This window comes from Phoxinus phoxinus (assembly GCF_949152265.1).
Source record: "Phoxinus phoxinus genome assembly, chromosome: 2".
Classification (NCBI taxonomy): domain Eukaryota; kingdom Metazoa; phylum Chordata; class Actinopteri; order Cypriniformes; family Leuciscidae; genus Phoxinus; species Phoxinus phoxinus.
The window spans coordinates 4,400,232-4,421,490 of record NC_136877.1 but is presented as its reverse complement, the minus strand read 5'-3'; the positions used below and the strand labels follow the sequence as shown (position 1 = coordinate 4,421,490).

The window sequence follows — 21,259 nt, the reverse complement described above, 5'->3', positions numbered from 1 at the left end:
TTTTGATCATAGTTTAATATTATGCAAAAAGTTTTTACAATTGTGTACTTTTTTGAATTCTGTTTAATGTTTGAATTAAATCAGCAATATTTAATCAAAACATTTTACATAAAGCATAACTGACTCCAGAAAGAGCTGAAATATCAAGATTATGTCATGCAAGTTTATTTTTATATAGTCTTGAAGGATTCTTTACCAAATCACGCATGAATTCCTTAAGGAGAATACATAGTGTAAGATCATATAAGTGTCTTATGTCAAGAAACATTTAGTTAATTTACCTATTTAGAAGCAGGTCTATTACTACTAAGATAAAGTTTGTCAAGAAAAACTTTGATTTTGAGAAGCCTGCTAAAAAAATGGTTGTAGTTTTAAAGTCATCGTGTTTGAAGTCTTTAAGTTTAAAGTAGTTTTAATAACTATAAACAAAGAATGTTGAAGGAATAAAGATGAAATATTCTGGTAATGTAATGGGATTTTTTTAAGTCTGAAGTTTGATGGTTGTAGCTTTAAAGAGTTCGAGTCAGAGATGTGTCATAATAATAATAATAATAATAACAATGGTAATATTAATAGGATAGTTCACCCTAAAAGTGAAAATACTGTCCTCATTTACTCACCCTCAAGTTGTTCCAACCCTGTATGAGTTTCTTTCTTCTGCTGAACACAAAAGATGATATTTTGATTCATTAATATGAATTTTATTTTTTTGGGGTGACCTATCCCTTTAATGAATAGGCTTAAATAAATTAGTCAGTTAAACTTCATTTTTATGTTTCCTTGTTACAATGTAGGCTAATTATACATTTAGTACTAAGTAATATTAATGAACTACATGTTAGGTGTTGAATTAGGGTTTGGTTTAGTGTTAGTTGCATGTAATTATGTATAACTGTATAGTTATTACTATAGTAAATACATGTGTGACAAGGACACAATAAAATAGTGTTACCAATACATTTCAATAAAAAAGTATGTTTGCTTTCTCATGCCAACATAAATATTCATCATATAATACGACTCTTTTTATTTTATTTATTTATTTTATTATCAGAATACAGTATTCAAGCAGTAGTTTCGTTTCTTACGATCACATGATCACGTTGTTGTTATTTGTGACGTCGTTCGAAAACAGCCAATCAAATGTCTACGGTGTGAAAATATTGTCATAAAGCCAGCCAATCAGAGCGTCCTTGGGGCAGTCAATGTATCTCGCAACACAACAGACACAAAGTAAGTTTACAACTGTAACAAAATGCCTGGAATCAAAATAATAAATGTGAAAGTGCGCGACGTGAGATTCCCGACTTCACTAGAACAACATGGATCAGATGCAATGGTTCGTTCACTCCTCTGGTGTTTATTATATCAGTAATAATAATAACAACAATGAATGCAGTGCAGTTGGTAATGCACGTGATTGATTCGCAGCACACGGATCCAGATTACTCTGTGGCGTATGTGGTTCTCGAGACGGACACTGAACTGAAGGGTTATGGCTTGACTTTTACTGTGGGAAGAGGGACGGAAATCGGTGAGCTTCACAAATCTAGCAGTTATACAAATAATAACACTGTATATGTCATATGACCATGGCGTGCGAAGGGAAAGTCTTATTCAGTAACGATACGAGCCTGACACCTTCTGGTGAAAAGTGTCATCAAGTAAAACTCCTTCATAATCGGAATGAACGTGAATATTATGAATGAGAAATTGTTTTCCCAAACAGGACTCTTGGTAAATATGAGCAGAAACAATGTCTTTGCAGTTTATCTTCTTGATTTTTTCATTCAAAATCTGTGAATCATGGCATGGACTCCTTCAAGTACCAGCAGATATTAAACACATATGACTGCCTCTGCAAAACAGCTTTAAATGGTAAATTGACTGCATTTATATAGCGCTTTTAACAGACCCATGGTCACCAAAGCGCTTTAAATACTGCCTCACATACACTCATTCATACATCGACTTCACTTTAACTTGGCAGTGGTTGGACAATAATCCAAAGTACACCTCAAAATCAACACAATAATGGTTCACTGACCAGAGAATGAATATTTAGCATTGGTGTCCACAACAATCCCCTTGATTATTGAAAACCTCTATTGAAAACTTGTGCGATGAACTGAAGAGGAGAGTCCACTTCAGAAGCGACTTCAGAATCGAATGGTTCATTTACACGACAATGACCCGTTTTTCACGTAGGCTACCAACGACAATGTCAAAACGATCCCCGTTCACACAGAACCGTGAAAACGACTAAAACGCTGTATTCTGATGCCAGGCCAGTAGATGGTGATGTCGCTTTGTAAAGAAAAGCTACGCAACTATAGACTGAACGCGTAATACATGTCACCGTTTTCACAAATTTAGGTTTTTGTAGTTTACAAGGAGACGATAACGGTATTGTTTTCAAAACATGCATTTTGAAACCCTGAAATCTTGCATTTTCAGGCCCCCAAAATGCCGTCGTCGTGTAAATAAATGGCCAAAATGCATAAAAGGTAAAAAAAAAATTGTTGAAAACGGTGTGTGCAAACAACCCCTAAAAGATCTAAACTAAAACAAAAAAAGTAAAACTTTTTATGCATTTTGGCCGTTACACAACAGCATTTTGCTGAACGATTGAAAACGACGGCATTATCGTTTCCGTGTACAACTACAAAAACGTGAATTTGTGAAAATGGGGACGTCATGCGCATGTGTTTTATCTTTCCAGTCTATAGGCGTCGTGTGTGTTTCTTTACAAAGTCACATCGCCATCTACTGGCCTGGCAGCAGAATACAGCGGGTTTTTTGTAGTTTTCGCGGATCCGTGTGAATGGGGATCGTATTGACAACGTTGTCGTCTGTACGTGAAAAACGCAAAGGAAACTTTTCCATTTTTAGTACATCATTGTAGTGTCAGCGTATCCTTAGATATGTTATCTTGACAAAGAAAGGTTGCACAAATAATTAAATAAAGAAGTGCCAAAAATTGTGAACATTTCAGATAACAAAAATAGTTTTTTTTATGATAAGAATATATTTTGTCTATCTATTATTTTACCAAAGGTTGCATTTCGTTGAATATTTTGAATTGAATGATAGACCTGTTTTGCTCATATTTACCAAGTGTACCAATATTAATGCTCTAATAATAATAATAACGTCTGCATTATATTTGTCCACACTATCGGCCATTAAAAAAATCATACTGGTTAGCAGTGTTGGGGGAACGCATTACAAGTGATTCACATAGTCAGATTAGTTCTCAAGTAATGCATTACTTTTAAATTTACAACAAATTATTGGAGGACTTTTACTTTCCCCAACAATGCTGTTCAGTTTATCAGTACCATACTTGTGTTGGAATAAATATTCTCAGCTCAAACTGTGACATTGTGATGATGTAACCAGACCGAACACATGTTAATTTAGTTGTGCTAGTGTCTCACAAGGAGCTTCAGAAAAGGGTGTTTTATCTTATTGGCAGTGTTGGGGAAAGTTACTTTTAAAAGTAATGCATTACAATATTGCGTTACTCCCTTAAAAAGTTACTAATTGCATTACTTAGTTACTTTTTTAGAAAAGTAATGCGTTATGTTACTTTTGCGTTACTGTTTTTTCCCGGCTGGGCTGGGCTTGTTTTTTTTATAACACAAACAATAATAATAATAATAATAATAAGTTTAATTTATATTGCACTTTACACGTGAACAAACATGTCTCAAAGTGCTACAGTTGCACAGGTAAAAACACAGATCATAAAAACAGTAAAAAACAGCAAGAAACAAAATTATATTAAGAAAATGCAGTAAAAAATAAGTAGGTCTTTAGTTTGTTTTTAAAAACCTCTATAGGCTGTGGCGCCCTCGTTCAAACGTTCTATTTTTGGGCAAATGTAAAGACCCTTTCACACTAAAAGTGAAATAATAATCCTCAGACTGAAGGAGATGTGTACAGTAGAGGAAAGCAAACAAGCAAACCTTTCTATCTATCTATAGTCATTTCTGCTTATTTAACTGAATCATCGAAGATCAGAAGCAAGTACATTGGTCAATAAAGTGAGATTAAATGCATAAAAAATATGTTTTATTTCACATATTTAGTTATTTGGAGGTTTGTATAGTATTCTGATTCTGCATTTCACTGATTTGATTCATTTTGAGGAATATTTAATATTTTTTTGTGCAAGTGAGAGGAGTAAATGCTCACATTTAGTCTAGAACTACAATAAACATCATGTTCACACACACACGCCTCTGCACTTTGATTTGTTTCAACATCAATAAATGGGAAAACAAAGTAACTTGCGTTACTTATTTGAAAAAGTAACTCAGATATTTTGTTGTAAATTTTAAAAGTAATGCGTTACTTTACTAGTTACTTGAAAAAGTAATCTGATTACGTAACTCAAGTTACTTGTAATGCATTTCCCTCGACACTGCTTATTGGTAACAATAAAAGAGCTGTTGTTGTGGCTAAAATATCTAATTTTTGCATAGTATTCCCATTAGGATCCCTCCCCTGTTTTTGGACTAGGTTATGCTAATCTAGATCAGTGTGTGTGTGTGTGTGTGTAGTCGTGTGTGCAGTTAAAGCCTTATCTACGCTGGTGTTGGGAAAGACTCTGGAGGAGATCACCGGGGACTTCAGAGGCTTCTACAGACTCCTGAGCAGTGATGGTCAGATGAGATGGGTGAGTATCCGGTGTGTGTGTCCGGTCAAGACTTCTTCATGTTCAGCTGAATCAACACATGATCCACTGATAGATTGGGCCAGAGAAAGGAGTAATCCAGCTGGCGACGGCAGCCGTCCTGAACGCCGTCTGGGATCTATGGGCACGAGCGGAGGGAAAGGTGAGATACGAGACCGGTTCTTTTACATGCTGTCAATCTGATCAGATGTCGTAGAAATTCATGATCACAGAATATCATTAAAGGGCAGAATTAATATGTTTTGCAGCCCTTGTGGAAGCTGCTCGCTGACATGGTGAGTGCTCGATTCTTCGATGCTTAAATGATCGATGTTAAGATGCAAAATAAAGAAATATGACAAAGTATGCGATAAAGAAATTGTGACTAACTGTATTTCCATATTGTTACATGTTTCCGAGTTAATCCGGTTATTGAGCAAAATGTAATGCAAAACCTGATTTCAATGAAAGATTATGGGTAAAAAAATAAATAAATAAAAAAAAATATATATATATGGATGAATTTTTCACAACAAGACCAGTAACATGCATTAGAAAAAATAAATAGAAAAAAAATAAATAGAAAAAAAATAAAATAAATAATTTTGCTTTTTATGCTGATTTTAAAATAGGTCACAGAGAAAAAAAAATAACTTTTGTTGATTTTTGAACGTGTTGAATATTCATCATTATGTTATGTTTATGAATCTCTGCTTAGGATCCTGTGAAGTTGATCAGCTGTATTGATTTCCGATACATCACTGATGCGCTGACAGAACAGGAAGCTTTAGGTGAGCTCATTCAATCACATGATCTTCATATCATTAATTACTTCTTATACTCCATAATAATACTCCTTTTCTCTTTCTTTTAGATATTTTGGTAAAAGCCAAACCGGGAAAGAAAACCAGAGGTGAAATCAGTTCATAAACTGTTGAACATATTTATTATATTTATTTATTTATTTATCATATTATCATTTTGATCAGAGAAGCACATACATGCTCTTCAAAAGTTTGGGGTCAGTAAGTTTTGTTTTTGTCGGAAGAATTTGGGGGTTTTTATTCAGCAAGGATGCATTCAATTGATCATAGGTGACTATGAAGAGTTTTACATTGTAAAAAAATATAATAATTTTCAAGTAAATGCTTTTCTTTTGCACTTTCTATTCATCAAAGTATCCTGGAGAAACCATTAAGCAAATATAGGCCACTGTTTTCATCATTGATAATAATCAGACATGTTTGTTGAGTATCAAAACATCATATTATTATGATTTCTGAAGGATCATGTGACACTGGAGTAATGATGCTGAAACTTCAGCTTTGATCACAGGAATAAATTACAGTTTACAATATTATTCATATAGAAAACAGCTGTTTTACATTGTAATAATATTTCACAATACTGTATTTTTGATCAAATATAAATGCAGCCTTGGTGATGAGCAGAAGAGACTTCCAAAATCTTTCCAGCCCAAAACTTTTGATAGGTTGTGTATGTTAAGAATTAAGATGTATGCGTAGGATTTTAGCAATGTTTCGGTCTCACGACCTTCATCAGGCATGATCGTGAGGTCATGAGACCGAAACAGTGCTAACGTTTTCATTGCTAAAAAAGTTTTTTGTAATTTTATTATTATATTTTATTATTATTTTAATTTGCAAGTACCAATAGTGCAAGTACCTTATTTGCAGATTTGTCGACCTACCCAATTGGTCTTCTTTTCCTACGCACCTATCACCTGCAGGTGTGCGATGGTGTTTGTTAATTGAGTGAAAAACAACAACAAAACACAAATACTGTCTAACAACATGTTCAAGATTAAGGGTACGTTTACACGACAATGATATGCATTAAACAGAGAATTGTTTCCTTTGAGTTTTCCGCGTTCAGACGACACCATTGTCAAAACGATCCGCATTCACACGGATCCGCGAAAACGACTAAAAACGCTGTATTTTGCTCCAGGCCAGTAGATGGCGATGAAACACTATAGACTGAACACGTAATACGCATGTGCATGATGTCATCGTCTTCACAGATTCACGGTTTTGTTGTTTTCACGGAAACTGTTTTCAAAAACTTGCACTTTGAAACCCGTTTTAAGGAACCAAAAACGCCGTTGTCGTGTGAACGAACGGCCAAAACGCATAAAAAATTTGTGCGTTTTTAGCTGAAAACGGTGTTGTGTAATAATAATAATAATAAACATTTTTTTTTATAACGCGCTTTTCTTGAAACTCAAAGCGCTACAGACAGCATACAAGAAAGTAGAATACAATAGAATAAAGTAAAAAAAAAAAAATGCAATAAAATAGTCACATTAGTTACAGTAAGCTGCTCTAAAAAGGTGTGTCTTTAAAGACTTCTTAAAACCTTTGAATGTTGGAGAGTCTCTAATTTCAGGTGGTAGAGCGTTCCAAAGACGTGGTGCTGAGACCGAGAATGCTCGACCACCCATAGACTTTAATTTATGCCGAGGTTGCTGAAGGATACATGACCTGGAGGAGCGCAGAGAGCGAGCCGGAGTATGAGTGGTGAACAGACTGCAAAGATAGGCAGGGGCCGCCCCATGAATGGCTTTATATGTTAAAACTAATGTTTTGAATTCGATACGTGCTTGTATCGGCAACCAATGTAAATCAGAGAGTACCGGAGAAATATGCTGACGGGTATTTGTGTGCGTCAATAACCGGGCAGCTGAATTTTGTATGTATTGTAGTTTTTTTATGGACCGATTTGGAAGGCCGAAATAGAGCGCATTGCAGTAATCAAACCTCGACGTAATAAAGGCGTGAATGAGCCTTTCTGCATCTGGCTGCAATAGAAATGGCCGCAATCTAGCAATATTTCTAAGATGGAAAAAAGCAGTTTTTGAGACCTTTTTGATATGGGTGTCAAACATAAGTTCAGGGTCGAATATGACACCAAGATTGCGTACTTGAAGAGACGGGGTGACAAAGTCATTTACAGTAATCAGCTCTGAAATATTTAATTTCAGTAAGGATGTTGGTGGACCGACAAAAAGAAATTCTGTTTTTGCCTGGTTGAGCTTAAGAAAATTGTCATGCATCCAGGCTTTTATCTCATCCAAGCAATTTTTAAGTGCTGTGACCGCAAGGTTTGAATTGGGGTGCATGCTGATGTAGATCTGCGTATCGTCAGCATAACAATGAAACCCCAACCCAAACTTACGAATTATGTCACCCAGAGGCAACATATAGATGCTGAACAGAATGGGACCAAGCACTGACCCCTGCGGGACACCCTGCTGAACTAGTGTTGGTGAAGATTTGTTTTCCCCCAGAGACACAAACTGGAATCGATTTGTGAGATAGGATGTAAACCATTCAAACACAGTACCAGATATTCCTAGCCATGCAGACAGTCTTTCAAGTAGGACAGCGTGAGAAATAGTGTCAAATGCAGCAGTGATGTCTAACAATACCAGAATACTACAGGCACCCAGATCAGCAGCAATGAGAAGATCATTCGTGACCCGGACGAGAGCAGTCTCAGTACTATGGCCCGATCTGAATCCGGACTGAAATGGTTCAAGGAGATTGTTGATGCTCAGGTATTGCTGTAGCTGGCCAACTACAACTCGTTCCAAGACCTTAGCTAAAAAAGGTAGATGGGCAATAGGCCTGTAGTTAGACAAATCCTCTACATCACAACCAGTCTTTTTCGGGACTGGTGTGATGGAAGCTAGTTTAAGTGCCGAAGGAACCTGACCAGTTGATAAAGAGTGATTAATGATACCAGTGATAGAGGGGCATAAAAGTGTTAAGCACTTTTTTAAAAGCACAGTAGGTATAGGGTCAAGAGAGCATGTAGATGAATTCATAGACATGACCAGTTTTGAAATATCATCAGTGGTAACAGTAACAAAATTAGTGAAAGTAGCAGACAAATTCATAGGACAGGGCTCATTTGATAGATGAGAGGGATCAGTGGTCATGGAGCTATAGATACCTTGAACTTTCTCAGTGAAATATTTTTGGAATTTGTTACACATCTCAATAGAGGAACAGATGTTTTGATTTTGAGGTTTAAGCAGTTTGTTAATTGTTTTAAACATCAATCTTGGATTGCCAGCACCTTCATTAATCATGTGTGAGTAATATTCCTCTCTGGTGGATTTAAGAGCAAGATGATATTTCATTTGGTGTTCCTCAAACATTAATTTGTGGACAGTGAGACCAGTTTTTTTATGCAAGCGCTCAATTTTTCTTTGCTGGGTTTTAAGTGCCCGCAATTCATCAGTAAACCAGGGGGATGATCTAGTGAAAGATACGACTCGTTGTTTCAGTGCAGCTACAATATCAAGAATAGACGATTGGGCAGAGTTGTAATTGTCCACAGAATCAGTCACAGGAAGCTCAGCAGTAGAGCTACTAAGCAACTGAGGGTCAATGTTCTTGATATTCCTGAATGTTATAACACGCTCTTTAGAAGTTTTTAAAGAGGCAGAGGAGGCAAATTCACAAGTTAATAAATTGTGATCACTGAAGTGTAGCTCGTCATTTCGAAGTTGGTCAATATCTATACCAGCTGTGCAGATCAAGTCCAGTGTGTGGCCAGATTTGTGAGTGGGGAAGTCAACATGCTGATAAAAATTAAAACAGTCCAATATGTGCATACAATTGGCTGTTTGAGAACAGACTGGGTTATCAACATGGATATTTATGTCCCCTATTATTAAAATATCTGAACAAATCGAACTCGGCAGAGTCCGTAATTCAGCGAGTTCAGAAAGAAAGACAGGATTTACCAATAGGAGGACGATAAATAAGGGTAATAAGCATCGGAGAGTTCCCATTAATTTTCACAACCAGGCACTCAAATGAAGACATTTCAGGTGTAGTGATTAGAGCAACAGTCAGTTCTGATTTGTATAAAATTGCAAGACCACCACCTTTACCGGTAAGTCTAGGTTTGTCAACATATGTATATCCAGGTGGCAGAGCCAGGTTTAAGTTGTAACAGTCATTTGGTTGATGCCATGTCTCGCTGAGACAAAGAAAGTCAAGTTGTCCATACAGAATTACATTATAAAGCGATGCTGCTTTCTTATTTATAGAACGCACATTTAATTGCGCGCGTCTAATTTTAGAAGTTGCATTCGTACCGCGCTTATTCTCTGGAGACATACGTGGCGGTAGAAAAGATAGGTTGGACATGCAAATGCCACGAGGCTTTCGATATTCAAATCTCCGGGAATATGTGCACAGAATATTTATACCACCAGGCACCGGCGGGTTATATAAGCCCATGCGAGAGCCGCGATGAGCATATGTTAACAGGTGTTGTGCCGAATTTCGACCCCCTGCCAAATTATTACCCCCCTCGTTGAAGTCAGTACCTGATTGCCTAATCCTAACCCCACCCCTAATCCCAACCCCTCCCCCACAACCAATCCTAAACCTACCAATGCTAGGGGGGTAATAATTTGGCGGGGGTCAAAATTCGGCACAACACCGGCACAGCAGTTTAGATGCTCTCAGGGCATTTTGAGTATAGTCACTAAGAGGCACTTGAAGATCCAGTGATAGAAGTTCAGGGAAAGAGTAACGTTACCTTTTCATATTGGTGTCCCACAGTTTGAATTCCTGTATTTCGGTGAATCCGATTTTGCAGACCAGGGTAATCACTATGAATGAAAACAGCATATCGCAAATCCAGTAGAATCCTTGACACGTCCCAATTGCAGGCACGATACAGCAATTCACAAAAGAGAAACAGCGGCTCCCGCCCAGCAGAAGGTCCACGTACTCAGTCAGTCAGCTTCAGAGCGTTAGGGTGCGGTCCGACCGGTGTAAACAGCAGGTGTACAGCAAGAAAAGTTCATAGAACATCCAGCAGCCTATCTTTAAAAACTGCAACTTAACGTAGCATAAAATAAAAAATAAAAACAATTTAAATATATATATATATATATATATATATATATATATATATATATATATATATATATAATTAATAAACAAATAGTGGAGAAGCGGCAGCCAACTGCGCCCGCGTCCTCTCTCACCGGAACCCGATAATTCTATAGCCTAGTTATGTAAACGGCCCATAAGAGGCACAGGAATTTTAAAAACATGATGTGCACAGATAAATAATTTATAATAAAAACTGCAATGTTCCATAAACAATAAGAACTGTCAATCTTGATTTCATGGTGACTTTAACGCCTCCAGAGGAGCAGATGTTAAGGGACGGCTATCCTGCTTACACCACTTCATGTGCGTGGCTGGGATACACTGACCTGCAGCTTACCCAGGTATCCCTGATCTTTGGCGGTTTCGTTTCTGTTATAATCATATTCTGACCGTAATAAATATCATTTGCTTTGAATAGCTCTGCTCTGAAGCTCTTGCCCAAGGATGGACTAAATTTAAAGTGAAGGTTGGGGCCGATTTGCAGGATGACATCCGTAGATGCAGCCTTATCCGAAAGTTGATTGGACCAGACAACACCCTGGTGAGTCTCAGTCTATGTGTGTACATTACACAACAGTAGATCGATATTTCAACCGGATCAGATTGAGCTTAAAGGGATAGTTCATCCAAAATGAAAATTAGCCCATGATTTACTCGGCCTCAAGTCATCCTAGGTGTGTATGACTTTCTTCTTTCAGACGAATACAATTGTTACTTCAAAAATGTTATATAAAAAAATGTCCTGGCTCTTCCAAGCTTTATAATGGCAGTGAATTACTGTTTCTATTTTGAAGTCCATAAAAGTGCATCTATCCATCATAAAAGTGCATGATGGATAGATGCGCTTTTATGATGGATGCACTTTTATGATAGATACACTTTTATGATAGATACACTTTTATGATAGATACACTTTTATGATAGATACACTTTTATGATAGATGCACTTTTATGATGGATAGATGCACTTTTATAATAGATGCACTTTTATGATGGATAGATGCACTTTTATGATGGATAGATGCGCTTTTATAGCATCCATATCACCCTGTAACCCAAGACTGGTTTCCCACTGAAGCTAAGCGGGGCTGAGCCTGGTTAGTACTTGGATGGGAGACCTCCTGAGAAAACCAGGTTGCTGCTGGAAGAGGTGTTAGTGTGGCCAGCAGGGGGCGCTCACCCTGTGGTCTGTGTGGGTCCTAACACCCCAGTGTAGTGACGGGGACACTATACTGACAAAGAGCGCCGTCCTTCGGATGAGACGTTAAACCGAGGTCCTGACTCTCTGTGGTCACTAAAAATCCCAGGATGTCTTTCGAAAGAGTAGGGGTGTAACCCCGGTGTCCTGGCCAAAATTGCCCAGTGGCCTCTGTCCATCATGGCCTCCTAATCCTCCTCCTATATACTAATTGGCTTCATCACTGTCTCCTCTCCACCAGTAAGCTGGTGTGTGGTGGGCGTTCTGGCGCAATATGGCTGCCGTCGCATCATCCAGGTGGATGCTGCACATTGGTGGTGGTTGAGGAGATTCCCCCCTTCTATGTAAAGCGCTTTGAGTGTCCAGAAAGGCGCTATATAAATGTAATGAATTATTTTATGATGTATAGATGCACTTTTATGAAGAATAGATGCACTTTTATGATGTATAGATGCACTTTTATGATGTATAGATGCACTTTTATGATGGATAGATGCACTTTGATGCACTTTTATGATGTATAGATGCACTTTTATGATGGATAGATGCACTTTTATGATGTATAGATGCACTTTTATGATGGATAGATGCACTTTTATGATGGATAGATGCACTTTTATGATGGATAGATGCACTTTTATGATGGATAGATGCACTTTGATGCACTTTTATGATGGATAGATGCACTTTTATGATGGATAGATGCACTTTTATGATGGATAGATTAACTTTTATAATGGATAGATGTACTTTTATGATAGATAGATGCACTTTTATGATGGATAGATGCACTTTTATGATGGATAGATGCACTTTAATGATGGATAGATGCACTTTTATGATGGATAGATACACTTTTATGATGGATAGATGCACTTTTTTTTCATGGATAGATGCACTTTTATAATGGATAGATGCACTTTTATGATGGATAGATTAACTTTTATGATGGATAGATGCACTTTATGATGGATAGATTCACTTTTATGATGGATAGATGCACTTTTATCATGGATAGATGCACTTTAATGATGGATAGATGCACTTTATGATGGATAGATGCACTTTATGATGGTTAGATTCACTTTTATGATGGATAGATGCACTTTTATCATGGATAGATGCACTTTAATGATGGATAGATGCACTTTATGATGGATAGATGCACTTTTATCATGGATAGATGCACTTTTATGATGGATAGATGCACTTTTATGATGGATAGATACACTTTTATGATGGATAGATGCACTTTTTTTTCATGGATAGATGCACTTTTATGATGGATAGATGCACTTTTATGATGGATAGATTCACTTTTATGATGGATAGATACACTTTTATGATGGATAGATGCACTTTTATCATGGATAGATGCACTTTAATGATGGATAGATGCACTTTTATGATGGATAGATACACTTTTATGATGGATAGATGCACTTTTTTTTCATGGATAGATGCACTTTTATAATGGATAGATGCACTTTATGATGGATAGATTCACTTTTATGATGGATAGATTAACCTTTATGATGGATAGATGCACTTTATGATGGATAGATTCACTTTTATGATGGATAGATTCACTTTTATGATGGATAGATTCACTTTTATGGACTTCAAAACACAAACAGCCATTCACTGCCATTATAAAGCATGGAAGAGCCAGGACATTTTTAAAATATAACTCAGATTGTATTCGTCTGAAAGAAGAATGTCATACACACCTAGGATGACTTGAGGGTGAATAAATCATGGGCTAATTTTCATTTTTGGGTGAACGATCCCTTTAAGTTGAATATTAAGTTGGTCCAGACTATGAGGGGAAGGCTGTATTTGGCAGTGGAGTTTAATGTCCTCTTCTCTGTCAGATGATTGATGCCAACCAGCGCTGGGATGTCAACGAAGCGGTTCATTGGGTAACCAAGCTGGCAGAGTTTCGCCCTCTGTGGATTGAGGAGCCCACGTCTCCAGATGATATTCTAGGTCATGCTTCCATCTCCAAGGTAAACGGGTTCACTACTGTGTGTTCATTATTAGACCGTGCTAGTCAGGTTTTGAGTTATTTTTGTCTTGTTTTTAGGCACTTGCACCCTTTGGTATTGGAGTGGCCTCTGGAGAGCAGGTGAGAGTGTATTTATTGGGTATTAAAGCCTGTTCACACTAATAATGCTAACTAATGATAACTTTATTAGTGTCCACAACAGCCAACAATATCATTTTGTTTATTCTATGGGTAGAGCAGTTTCAGTTTTGCGATTACATGCAAAGTGAGATATTTCAAGCCTTTATTTGTTATAATTTTGATGATTATGGCTTACAGCTTATGAAAACCTTTTCACAATATTCTAATTTTGAATTTGGGGTTTTCATAAGCTGTAAGCCGTAATCAGCAAAATTATAACAAATAAAGGCTTGAAATATCTCACTTTGCATGTAATGAGTCTATATAATATATTAGATTCACATTTTAAGTTCAATTACTGAAATAAATGAACTTATATAATTATATTCACTTATATTGCACAATATTCACATTTTTCGAGTTTCACCTGTGTCTCTTTAAGTTCATTTTGAGATTGTGTATCTATACATTTGTGTTTTGTGCTCGCAGTGCCATAACCGGGTGATGTTCAAGCAGTTTCTCCAGGCCTCCGCTCTGCAGTTTGTTCAGATTGACAGCTGTAGGGTGGGCAGTGTCAATGAAAACCTGGCCATCATACTCATGGCTGCCAAGTTTAACGGTAATTCCACTGTAAATATGATCCACAAATGTCGATGAAATGTAGGAATGATTAGATTTCATGTCTTGTTGTTCTTTGCAGTGCCCGTGTGTCCTCATGCCGGGGGTGTGGGACTGTGTGAGCTTGTTCAACACCTCATTCTGTTTGACTACATTTCTGTGTCTGCTAGTTTAAGCAACAGGTGTGTGTATTGAACAAAATGTGTGTATTCCTCTTTTCTAACTCTAATGCTTTAAAGCCTTGATGCTTACTGAGAGAAATAGTTCACCCAAAACTGATGTTGTCATTTACACACCCTCATCATCATATTATTATTATTATTATTATTTTGTAACACTATTATTTATTTATTATTGGTAACACTTAACAATAATGTTTCAGATGTTAACAACATGAACTAATAATGAATGATACTTTATAAAGAATTGATTAATCTTAGTTAATATCAGCATTTTCTAATACGTTTTTTTTAAATCAAAAGTTGTATTTGTTGACATTAGTTAATGCACGGTGAACTAATATGAACAACTGTATTTTTATTAACTAAAATTAACAAAGATTAATAAATGTTGCATACAAATGTATTGCTCACTGTTAGATCATGTTAGTTCATGCATTAACTAGTGTAACAAATGAGATCTTATTGTAAAGTGTTACCATTTTCTTTTATTGTAGAATATAAACAGAGATATTTAGCGTATTTTGGACGTTGAGCTCAAAAAGGCACCATAAAAGTAGTCCAGAAAACCGCATCCCAAGTCCTATTGCTGGTGATACGTGTGTGTGTGTGTGTGTGTGTGTGTGTGTGTGTGTGTGTGTGTGTGTGTAATAGACAGGGGCAAAACTGTTCAAAATTGACTAGTTGGTGGGTTGTGACTGACTAAACTAGTCGACCAATGAGCCTTAAGGAAGCCATATGTGACCCTGGACCACAAAACCAGTCACATCGGTAATTTTTTTTATAAATTGGTTAGGATAGGACAATATTTTGGTCGAGAACAACAAACTGAGCTTAACCACAGCACAGAAGAAAGTGCAAAAATTTTCTAAAATCATCATTTATTTGCATAAGCCACTTGGTTTGATGTTTTGTATCTATTGCAATGAAGCCGAAACATTTTAAGCAAAAATACTTTGATCACATTTGTGACCCTGGACCATAAAACCAGTCACATGGACACATTTTTTTAACTTGAGATTTATACATCAGCTGAATAAATAAGCTTTCCATTGATGTATGGTTTGTTAGGATAGGACAATATTTGGTCGAGATATGACTATTTGAAAATCTGGAATCTGAGGGAGCAAAAAAATCTAAACATTGAGAAAATCTCCTTTAAAGTTGTGCATTTATGTTCACGATTGTGCTGCATTCACTCACACAAATACATGTTTATATATTTACGGTAGGAAATTTACTAAATATCTTCATGGATCATGATCTTTACTTAATATCCTAATGATTTTTGGCATAAAAGGAAAATCTATAATTTTGACCCATACAATGTATAGTTGGATATTGCCACAGATATACCCGTGCGACTCGAGACTGGGTTTGTGATCCAGGGTCACATGTTATTAGGCTGGCTTTGATTTCATCTCATCCCAATCTGATTTTTATATATATATATAAAAGTCTAGATAAACTAATGTAAATCACTCATCAACTTGATTGTTGCTGGACAGCTGGTTAAGTCACTTCACTAAGCGTTTATATCATAACACCCCGTCACTAACATCATCCCTGCGACATCCCAGACTTCAAAATAAATTCAAAAATCTGTATAATGTTGGTCGAAATCATGTTAAAATATATAAAATAAGGGCGAACAGCTCATTGTGTTTAGTGGATCATCTGTGAAAGGTCAATGAATGGACCAGAGAAGATTTGAAGTGAAAATCGTCTGTATTTTTGGAGTAATTTCAGTTTTGGGTGAACAGCTCCTTCAGATGTTAAGCATGAACGGTTCGAGCATAAAGAAGGTCGTTCAGTCGAGTGTTTGCTCTGTGTGTGTCGCAGGATGTGTGAGTATGTGGATCATCTGCATGAACACTTCAGAAGCCCCACCATCATCAGAAATGCCCACTACACACCACCAAGCGTAAGTTAGAAAAGAAATGTGGAGAACTTGCAAAGCTAGAGATGTCTTGTGCTATTGCACTATGAACAGTTGCGTAACAATCTTGCATTTTAATGTGATTTTAAAGGATTCGAGCGCAAGACGACGTGAAAGAGAAAGTCCCTATACTAGCCAACTTGTAGATTTAACCCTTTAAGTGACCCCCCCCCCCCCCCCGTTTTTTTTATAGACACATTCCGAACTTAGATGTTTGTAATTCAAGAATGCTTTAAAGTTTAAAGTTTTATTTGCCATTTGTATCGGTTCAGCTCTACAGGTACATAGGAGTTTTTGTAGCAGAGCTCGTTGAGTCAACATACAAGTAAACATAGGAAACCAGCTAGCAAGCTACACACTACACACAACACACAACACACAACACACTACACACAGCACACTACACACAGCACACTACACACAGCACACTACACACAGCACACTACACACAGCACACTACACACTACACACAACACACTACACACAACACACTACACACAGCACACTACACACAGCACACTACACACAGCACACTACACACAGCACACTACACACAACACACTACACACAGCACACTACACACAGCACACTACACACAGCACACTACACACAGCACACTACACACAACACACAACACACTACACACAACACACTACACACTACACACAACACACTACACACTACACACAACACACTACACACAACACACTACACACAACACACTACACACAACACACTACACACAACACACTACACACAACACACTACACACAACACACTACACACAATAAATAGACTATAAGAAATACAATCAAGACCTTAAAAAAATACATTCTACGAAGGGCAGCTTAAACCTGTCAAGCAAACCCCCACACTAACAATTATTACTTGAAGATTACTATTAAATTTAAGATTGCTCCACGTTAAAACAAATATTGCACTGTCCCAAGATACTACATAATATAAATATTTAAAAACTTACTGTAATAAACATTTTCTATCTGCCAGAGAAAATGGTTATTACAGTAAGTTTTTAAATATTTATATTGCATCTATTTGGGTATCTATGTACATCTATTTGGAATATAGATGTAAGATTGGTCTTGTTTTAAAGAATGCATTTGTCAGATTTTTGTAGAAGTGAAATAAATTAAGAAAGTGAAACATTCTTGAATAACAACCATTTAAGTTCGGAATGTGCATTTTCATGTGTATAAAAAAAAGGGGTGCCGCTTACGGGGTTAACATCACATTTAAATGAACACTGATAAGCAAAATGTGTCTTATTGAATGCCGGTGCTCTAAAATGAAACTGGTTCTCGATTCCCAGATTTCAGTTATGACACTTTTTTTTAAGTGTTTCTCCCTAAAACTCTTGTGTGTAGAACTAGTTCATATTGATCCGTGTCTGTGTGGTTTCTGGTTCTGTTTGCTGTGAAGGCTCTTTGAAATAATTTTGTGAATTGATATGGAAATGCTTGGAACTACTTTAGCCAAGTCCGCAAAGCAGAATAAAGTTAGATGAGTCAAATCTAATAGAAAATATTTATGCTTAATTGTCACTAAAATCACAATGCAAAAACAATAATAAATGGTAACACTTTTTTAGTGTCCTTGTTACATATGTTACGTTTACTTACTGTAGTAATAACAGTAAATTATGCATAATTACATGCAACTAACCCTCAAATCCTAATCGTAACGTCAACTTTATTATTACGTGCTACTTGAATGTACCTTAAAGGGCACCTATTATGACATTTAAAATGTTCCTAATGTTGTTGTGGGAGTCCCCAACAACAGTTTTACATGCATGCAATGACAAAAAACACTTTTGTTTTCGTATAATATGCAGTTATTTTTACCTGATTTGCTCACCGACTCCCAAATGATTCGTTCAACGACTCGTTTTTCAAACCCCTCCTTTGCGCGACGCTAATCTGCGATTGGTCAGATGACCCAGTCAGTTGTGATTGGTATACTTATTGTTTAACACGGAGTACAATGATGCTTTTATCAATTAAACTGTGTTATAATAATTATTATAGTCCACTGCTTTATAGTTTGTAGTAAAAAACGAAAAATAAGATAAAGAATTTAATGTTATGTTAGCGAGCATAGCCCAGAGTTTATATTGTAAAAGCACAATCAGTCTTTGTTTGCATTAGCCCGATGCATAAACATAACGTTTTTACAAAAAAAAAAAAATGTAGTTACGTTACTACGAGGTATTACTCTATTCTTTAAGACAACTCCGAAAACAACGACAAACACTTCACATATCTCAATACAATTGTCATTGAAGACCTAGAAGCTAAACGGTGCTTACACAACAAACAAAATAATTAAGCATGCTACATAAAACATAAAAGCAACAATTATTAATAACACTTACAGGTTGTGATGCGGAGGAGGAAGCTGATGCAAATACACTTGGAACTGAACCTTCCTTCAATATCAGCCGGCTCGCGAATCCAAGTTTGAGTGCATTTAAAAAGCAATCGTCTTCAAAATGACGCGAACAAAGCACAAGGCTCGGACTATACTTCTGTGGTATAGTTGTATATATGAATTGTAGCCACTTAGTCTTCAAATGCTCCTCCTTGGGCAGATGAAAAAAGTTTGCTTTTGAGCCGCACTTCAGAACACAGCGTCTCGTCGCCATGATATTTTCCCTGCTGGCCTTGGAGCGCAATAAGTGGGCGTATCGTATTCAAATAACTTGACAAGTTGACGTCAACTAGTCAGAGAAAAAGCTTCGGTCTTCTAACGATTCATAAAACTGACTCAGAGTCGACTCTCACTTTTGAAAGACAATAACTTTATATACGGTGCACTTTCATATTTCAAACTTTGCAGGATGTTTTTGTTCACTTAGATCTATGTTACACACTACATGAAAGGTACATTTCAAAATTCCATAATAGGTGCCCTTTAAAATAAAGTGTAGCCTAATAAATCAAATAATTAGCTCCATTTGGACAAACATGTATAAAGTGAAATGTGGAGATATGGACATTTTGTAGCAATAGCATAATAAAAAAGTGTCTCTACATCTTCAGGATCCCGGATTCTCCTGTGAAATGCTGGAAGAATCTGTGCAGAAGCATCAGTATCCCGAGGGGGAGGTGTGGAGAGATATTGAGAAGCAATAAACATCAACACTGTACATGACACTGTACCGACTGCTGGGAAATTACCACATTAATATCATTCATAATCAAACTTGAAACCCTGCTAGATTGTCTTGATTGGCAAACTATGAACGGGGAATGAAATGTATTCTTAAAAGGGACCATTTTAGGATTAGGAATATGGAGTATTTTTACTCTTATATATCCTGTCTTAATGTTTTTAAAGGTTATTTGCTTATGTTGCGTTCCGAAATGTTGTATTGAACGAGTGTATGTTGAAACGTGTGTGTTTACTAGTCTCGACTTGGGAAGTGACATACAGTGGGGTTCCTGGGAGAATGTGATTGTAACCAATCAAATGAAAGAAGACGTGTAAGGAGGCATTCACTCAGAACGGCTTTTGCGGTTAAACGTTGCTATTTTTATGCATTTTTTAACATATAAATATGTTTTGTCGTGGGTTAGACTCACAGCCAGCCAATAATAAACGTTGCAAAAGAGAAACTTGGGTTTCGTGTCTGGTAATGCTGCACATAAGTATAGAAAGTGGACATTTCTATGAAAATATGTCATTTGGATACTTGAATTCATTGATCGTCTTTATGATAAAGTAAAATAACTTCCCACTGACTCCACTGAGCTGCTTGTAGAGTCCTTGTGTAACCATAAACTTGCTCGTAATGATTACAATATAAGAATAATATTACAATATAAAGACAATATCTGAGAGTTGATCCAAATGAAAATCAATTCATGCAATGCATACTTTGATTTAATATTGTTCACAATGTTTTATGCTAACGTTGCTCACATTTTCTTTTAAATCGTATACTTTTACCTCATATGGAACATTTTTACATACTTTCTCCATTAAAATGTCACGAGTATCTACAGCACGGACTGTTGTTCGCCATCAGGAGGCGCTGTTTCTCTTTGCATTAAAGTCGTCTGGAGATCAATGTTTCTATTGAAGACTACAGGGCATTAGATGCTGGATGCATGAACTACAGGCTTTTAATGATGAAGAATCAAAGCTTTGTCCTCACACTGACCTCTTTGTTTCACGACTTCGGACATGAGAGAACGCAATCACATGCAGGATTTATAATTACTATACTTGCAGACGTCCATCAGATCCAGCAGATCGGAGAGGTTTTAGTTGGCCTGATAATAATAATAATAATAATAATAAACAGTTTCTGCCGTGTTTCCAGCCGTCAGGTGGAGCGCAAGTATCATTTAGGTTCAATTTCAATTATTCAGATGCAGTTGCACCAATGGCTGAGAATCACTGTCATAAATCATATAATCTCCTCAGTGCTCAAGTACTGGGGTTCATTGTAGACGTGATGGAAGTTCACAACAGTGGAAAAGCACAACTCAGTCCATTCTCCAACATGACCTTTAAAGGAATGATCCTAAAATTAGAGGAAATGC

General features: G+C 36.7%; 1 protein-coding gene across 1 annotated transcript; it reads left to right on the top strand.

The window, feature by feature from the left end:
* The first annotated feature begins 1,186 nt into the window (after positions 1-1,186).
* enosf1 (enolase superfamily member 1) lies at positions 1,187-20,779 on the top strand. Its single transcript, XM_079598564.1, has 15 exons — positions 1,187-1,339; positions 1,432-1,534; positions 4,569-4,684; positions 4,758-4,844; positions 4,951-4,977; positions 5,400-5,472; positions 5,556-5,594; positions 10,885-10,967; positions 11,045-11,167; positions 13,699-13,833; positions 13,911-13,952; positions 14,442-14,571; positions 14,653-14,752; positions 16,592-16,673; positions 19,751-20,779. The coding sequence occupies exons 1-15, from the start codon at positions 1,256-1,258 to the stop codon at positions 19,841-19,843; spliced, it is 1,317 nt and encodes a 438-aa protein (XP_079454690.1). The 5' UTR covers positions 1,187-1,255; the 3' UTR covers positions 19,844-20,779.
* Positions 20,780-21,259: the final 480 nt, after the last annotated feature.

What these genes read in the sequence shown, in the direction of transcription:
- enosf1 (XM_079598564.1), top strand. Translation starts at nt 1,256, where the DNA reads ATGCCTGGAATCAAAATAATAAATGTGAAAGTGCGCGACGTGAGATTC. An exon ending in GGAAGCTGCTCGCTGACATG is followed by an intron (nt 4,978 to 5,399) that starts GTGAGTGCTCGA and finishes ATCTCTGCTTAG; the next exon opens with GATCCTGTGAAGTTGATCAG. An exon ending in ACCGGGAAAGAAAACCAGAG is followed by an intron (nt 5,595 to 10,884) that starts GTGAAATCAGTT and finishes TAACGCCTCCAG; the next exon opens with AGGAGCAGATGTTAAGGGAC.